This window comes from Colobus angolensis, unplaced genomic scaffold, assembly GCF_000951035.1.
Source record: "Colobus angolensis palliatus isolate OR3802 unplaced genomic scaffold, Cang.pa_1.0 Scaffold114, whole genome shotgun sequence".
NCBI lineage: Eukaryota > Metazoa > Chordata > Mammalia > Primates > Cercopithecidae > Colobus > Colobus angolensis.
Window position 1 is genome coordinate 918,157 of NW_012112475.1, and position 6,135 is coordinate 924,291.

Genomic DNA, 6,135 nt, shown 5'->3' on the forward strand with positions numbered 1-6,135 from the left:
TGGGAGGCTGAGGCAGGCAGATCAGATCACCTGAGGCCAGGAGTTCGAGACCAGCCTGGTCATCATGGAGAAACCCATTTCTACTAAAAATACAAAAAAATTTAGCTGGGTGTGGTAGCTCAGGCTTGTAATACCAGCTACTTGGGAGGCTGAGGTACGAGAATCACTTGAATCTGAGAGGTGGAGGCTGCAGCGAGCCAAGATCGCACCACTGCACTCCAGCCTGGGCGACAGAGTGAGACTCTGTCTCAAATAAATAAATAAATACTTGTCAAGTGAATAAATTCAGCCATCACTCAAGGCATTACTGGGTAATTAATGTGACTGCCACTGGCATAGGCTCTTATTATCCTCAACAGCTCTTCAGGGAGCGTTCCCATTTTAGAGGAGTGCAAACTGAGGTCAGACAGTCCAGTGTAAGGTATCTACTCTAGGAGTGCTCTGCTAGGTGCTAAGGATGCAAAGTCTAATAAGACTCAGGCCCTGCCCTCAAATATCACCCTCATCTATATGGAAAATCAACAGCAGCAGCTCCCGCTGTGCTAGTCCTCTCTGGGCTGGTCCCCTCTGACTACCACAAGCCACCAGCATTATCTCAGCATCCCGCTAACTTAACTTTTTCTCAACGCAATAAATTCCCTAGAGAAGCTTGCTCCGTTCTCCCAGGAGAAGGCAAATCCCCTTGCAGCCCCTCAGAAATCACATGAATGCCTTGTGGTGGGATCTTCCCACTGGTCTGGGCTCTCTTTATTCAGAGACTACCTGACAGGGGATGTCCTGGCTGGATTCTATGGTGAGTCTGAGTTAGTGTGATTTCTAGTGCAGTGGGTTGTTTCTGTCATAACCATACCCTCCAGCACTGGTGTCTTGGAAACGGCCTGTAGCTTAGAGCTCATCGGCAGGGAATTACTATGGTACATTGATTGTATTATGGCCCCAGTTCTTCACCCCTCCCCGTACCCATGCCTTTGCAGTGTGACTCTGCAGCTCCTCCCATCAAGAGGTGGCATCTATTTCCCTACCTGCACTATCTAAGCTGGCCTTGTGATCTGCTTTGGCCAGTAGACGTGATTCTGTGTTACTTACAAGCCTAAACCTCAAAAGGCCTTGGGCATTTCTGCCTGCATTTTTGCACCTCCACCATGGCCATGAGAACCTAGTGAAGGATGAGAGTCACACAGAACAGAGCTGAGTCACGCCACTTGTCCCAGCCCAGGCCATCCTAGAGCAGCTGACAGCCAGCCAACCTTCAGACATATGAGTGAGCCCAGCCAAGACCCGCAGTTGTCTAGCTGACCACTGCAAACACGTGAACAATAAACACTTTTGCTATATGCCACTGATGCCTGATGGATATTTCTTACCCAGCAATAGCTAACTGATACACCTAGCTTATTAAAAACTGTAAGAGACACTTAGGCAGATAATTATTTTGAATCTTTTTTCATTTTTTGCCCGAAAAGGTAGGCATTCTCTGACTGTTCTGAGCATTACCTACAGGCAGCTTATATTTCTGCAACAACCTGCACTCCATTCCACCTTCTCATGGCTTGCATCTTACATCTGTGGGTGTGATGCTTTGATTAAAGTCCTTCTCCCCCGTGATGTGGCCGGGACTGGATCTGGTTTTCATGGTATCCCAGTACAGTGCCTGGCACACAGCTGGTGCTCAGGATGGGTCCAGGTTGGCCATGATGTCCATGACCAGTGTCCTCTTCCACCCTGCCCCCTCTGCTCACCTCCAGGGGTGGGTAGGGCTGCATCCCCAGCGCCTGGATCTCCACCGTTCCACTCCCAGCCAGGGGCGCAGCAGCACTGTACACCTCCACCACACCGTTCCCACCAGGGTTGGGACGCCCGGGGGCGCCCAGGCTCTGGGGTGGAGGTGGCGGGGGCTGAGGTGGTGGTGGTGGGGGCAGTGGTGGAGGAGGTGGAGGAGGGGGTGGAGGCTGAGTGAGGTAGCTGGGCACGGAATGCATGTTCAGGCTGCTCTGAAATCAGAAAAGAAAAAGTGTTACAGCCTCTTGATACTAGTTGTCTTATTTATTGGGGAGGAAGGACATTTGCTTTAGCCAGCAGGTGGAAAGAACAGCTACTCACCAGGCAGCTCAGGGGAGGGGCTAAGAGAGGTTGGGGAAACAAAGTCATGGGAGAATTCAAAGGAAGCTTCAGCTTGGTGCTGCTATCCCTTTTCCCTATGAAAGTTGGCAAAAATGACCTCATTGATACACAAAAGAGTTAATATAGCAGCCTAATGTTGCTATCTTAAGAAGGGCTTCCCTTTCCAACTTGGACCTGGCAGAACGGCTCCCACAAAGAAGGGTGGCGAGAAGAAAAAGGGCCATTCTGCCATCAACGAGGTGGTGACCCAAGAATACACCAAAAACATTGACAAGCGCATCCATGGAGTGGGCTTCAAGAAGCGTGCCCCTCAGGCACTCAAAGAGATTCGGAAATTTGCCATAAAGGAGATGGGAACTCCAGATGTGTGCATTGATACCAGGCTCAACAAAGCTGTCTGAGCCAAAGGAATAAGGAACGTCCCATACCGGATCCGTGTGCGGTTGTCCAGAAAACGTAATGAGGATGAAGATTCACCAAAGATAAGCTCTATACTTTGGTTACCTACGCACCTGTTACCACTTTCAAAAATCTGTCAAAGTGGAAGACAACTAATTGCTGATCGTCAAATATCTCAAATAAAGTGATAAAACTGCAAAAAATAAAAATAAAAAAGGGCTTGCTTGCAGCACTAGCTCGTGACTGGGACCTGAGAACCTGGCTTGTGGGACATCTCCTTTGTTGACAAGGCTTGTTTTGCCACCTGGGGCACTGTTCTATGGTACCAGCTTACGTAGACTGTTTAGACAAAATGTGATTCATGGTGAACACTTTCTTCTCTTCTGGGAGTCTGGAATTTTGGTCATGGTGGCTGGTCACCTACATGACCAATCCCTAACAGAAACCCTGGCCTTGGGCTTGGCGCAGTGGCTAACGCCTGTAATCTCAGCACTTTGGGAGGCCGAGGCAGGTGGAGTCCAGGAATTCGAGACCAGCCTGGGCAACATGGCGAAACCCCATCTCTACTAAAAATACAAAAACTTTAGCCAGGCATAGTGGTGCACACCTGTAGTCCCAGCTACTTGGGAGGCTGAGGTGGGAGAATCACCTGAGCCCAGGGAGGTGGAGGTTGCAGTGAGCCGAAATCGCACCACTGCACTCCAGCCAGGGCAGTTGAAATGAGACCCTGTCTCAGAAAAAAGAAAAAAAAAAAAAAAAAACCCTGGCTTTGGAGTCTTAAGTGTGTTTCCCTGTGTAGAAACCCAGCACACGTTTCTAGACGTCACTGCTGCAGGAAGAAGTGTGCTCTGTGCAACCTCTCCCCTCCTCCCAAGACAGAGAACTCTGGATTCCTCCAGATTCCAAAGTGTCTTTTTCCCTTGCTGATCTTGCTGTGTGTTCCTTTGCTGTAATAAACCACAGCCATGAGTTTACAACCACCTCTGAGTCCCGTGAGTCTTTCGAGAGAATCATGAATGTGTGGGTAGTCATGAAACGCAGCCAGTAACTTCTAGAAATTTATGCTACAAAAAAAAACCAAGCAGGTGGGCAAAGACTTCTGTACATGGATAGTGACTCCAGCCATTTTTATAACAGCAAAAAACAACAATGACCTACATGTCTATACATAGAAACTTGGCTAAACAGAAGATGGCCTATCCATACGGTGGAATCCTTTGCAGTTGTTAAAATGATGGTACTGCTGGGTGAAGTGGCTCACACCTGTAATCCCAGCACTTTGGGAGGCAGAGGGAGGAGGATCGCTTGAGCCCAGGAGTTTAAGACCAGCCTGGCAACATAGTGAGACTCTGTCTCTAAAAAAAAATTTTTTTTAGGCCAGGCACGGTGACTCATGCCTGTAATCCCAGCACTTTGGGAGGCCAAGACAGGCAGATCACCTGAGGTCATGAGTTTGAGACCAGCCTGACCAACACAGTGAAACCCCATCTCTACTAAAAATACAAAAATCAGCTGGGTGTGGTGGCGCATACCTGTAATCCCAGCTACTCAGGAGGCTGAGGTAGGAGAATCGCTTGAACCTGGGAGGCAGAAGTTGCAGGGAGCCAAGATCACACCACTGCACTCCAGTCTGGGCAACAGAGCAAGACTCTGTCTCAAAAAAAAAAAGAAAAGAAAAGAAAAAAAAAAGAACAAAAACAAAACTCAGGCTGGGGCAGTGGCTCATGCCTGTAATCCCAGCACTTCGAGAGACCAAGGTGGGAGGATCACCTGAGGTCAGGAGTTTGAGACCAGCCTGGCCAACATAGTGAAACCCTGACTCTACTAAAAATACAAAAATTGGCTGGGCACAGTGGCTCAGCTCATGCTTGTAATCCCAGCATTTTGGGAGGCCAAGGTAGGGAGGTCCCCTGAGTTTGGGAGTTCGTGACCAGCCAGACAACATGGAGAAAACCTGTCTCTACTAAAAATACAAAAAAAATAGCTGGCTATGGTGGCACATGCCTGTAATCCCAGCTACTCGGGAGGCTGAGGCAGAAGAATCACTTGAACCCAGGAGGCAGAGGTTGCAGTGAGCCAAGATCGCACCACTGCACTCCAGCCTGAGAAACACAGTAAGATTCCATCTCAGAAAAAAAAAAAAAGTCAAAATAGCTGCACTGTATTGACAAAGCCCCACATGTTCTGGGTCCCCACCTAGATGTAGCAGCTTCCCACCTATAGCAGAGCTGAACAAGGGGAAGCTGATAGCCTCCCTCAGCATCAGGGAAAGCTGGGGCCAGTCCCCCTTGATTCTACAAGATTCTGAATCTGCAGGAGTTAATGTACAGGTCTGGAATCAAGACCCTGTGAGAAGCTCACACCTTCTTACCTGCACAGGTGGGGGGCCCTGGGGCATGGGCTGGTCCAGGGATGTGAAGGCTGACATGGCAGACATGAGCACATCATCGCTCACCAAGATGTTCCCCTGCACCAGGGTCTGGATCAGTGGGGACGGGGGCACTGTGATGTATGTGGAGATCTGGACAGTGGGAGAGACAGAATGAGTGAGACAGAAACAGAGAGAGAGAGAGAGAGAGACAGAGTGTGTGTGTGTGCGCATGTGTGCGTGTGTGCATGTGTGGACACGTCTGAGGCTCTGTAAGTAAGCCGAGGGTATGGCACAAAAGATCCCGGTTCTGGAATCCCACAGACCTGGATTCCATTTCTACCTCTGCTGCTCCCTGCTGTGTGACCCTGGGCAAGTCACTCTACCTCTCTGTACCTCCATTTAATCATCTACCGAATGAGGATAAGGCTGGGCATGGTGGCTCACAACTGTAATCCCAGCATTTTGGGAGGCTGAGGCAATTGAATCATTTGAACCCACTTTGGGAGGCTGAGGCAGGTGAATCACTTGAACCCAGGAGTTCAAGACCAGCCTGGGCAACATGGTGAAACCCTGGCTCTACAAGAAAAATACAAAAATTAGCCAGTGTGGTTTTGTGCACAGCTGGTGTGGTTTTAGAGACTCTCTCTCTAAAAATAAATAAACAAAAACAGAAAGAAAAAACAAATGAGGAGAATAACTCACATCTCTCTGCAAAGTACATACCCTATGACTCAGTAATAATACTTCCTTGTATCAGCCAGGCACGGTGGCTCACGCCTGTAATCACAGCACTTAGGGAGGCCGAGGTGGGCGGATCACAAAGTGAAGAGATCAAGACCATCCTGGCCAACGTGGTGAAACCCCATCTCTACTAAAAATACAAAAAGTAGCCAGGCATGGTGGTGCATGCCTGTAGTCCCAGCTACTCAGGAGGCTGAGGCAGGAGAACCGCCTGAACCTGGGAGGTGGAAGTTGCAGTGAGCTGAGATTGCGTCACTCCACTCCAGCCTGGCAACAGAGTGAGACTCCATCTCAAGAGAAAAAAAAAAAAAACTTCCTTGTATCTATCCTAAAGAAACACTGAACACATGTCCACAGAAGTCCACAAGTATCTTAGGTCAAGAAGAATATCCGGTCCGGCACGGTGGCTCCTGTCTGTAATTCCAGCACTTTGGGAGGCCAAGGCAGGCGGATCACTTGAGGTCAGGAGTTCGAGACCAGCCTGGCCAACATAGTGAAACCCC

At 49.1% G+C, this 6,135-nt stretch overlaps 1 protein-coding gene across 1 annotated transcript in view; it reads right to left on the reverse strand.

Moving 5' to 3' along the window:
* ZNF341 (zinc finger protein 341) overlaps positions 1–6,135 on the reverse strand; it is a 55,394-nt gene that overhangs the window by 38,893 nt on the left and 10,366 nt on the right. The window contains exons 3-4 of the mRNA XM_011960539.1: positions 4,892–5,041; positions 1,740–1,991 (exon numbers count right to left, since the gene is read on the reverse strand). Of these exons, the coding sequence (XP_011815929.1) occupies positions 1,740–1,991; positions 4,892–5,041 (402 nt within the window). The remainder of the gene's footprint in view (positions 1–1,739; positions 1,992–4,891; positions 5,042–6,135) is intronic.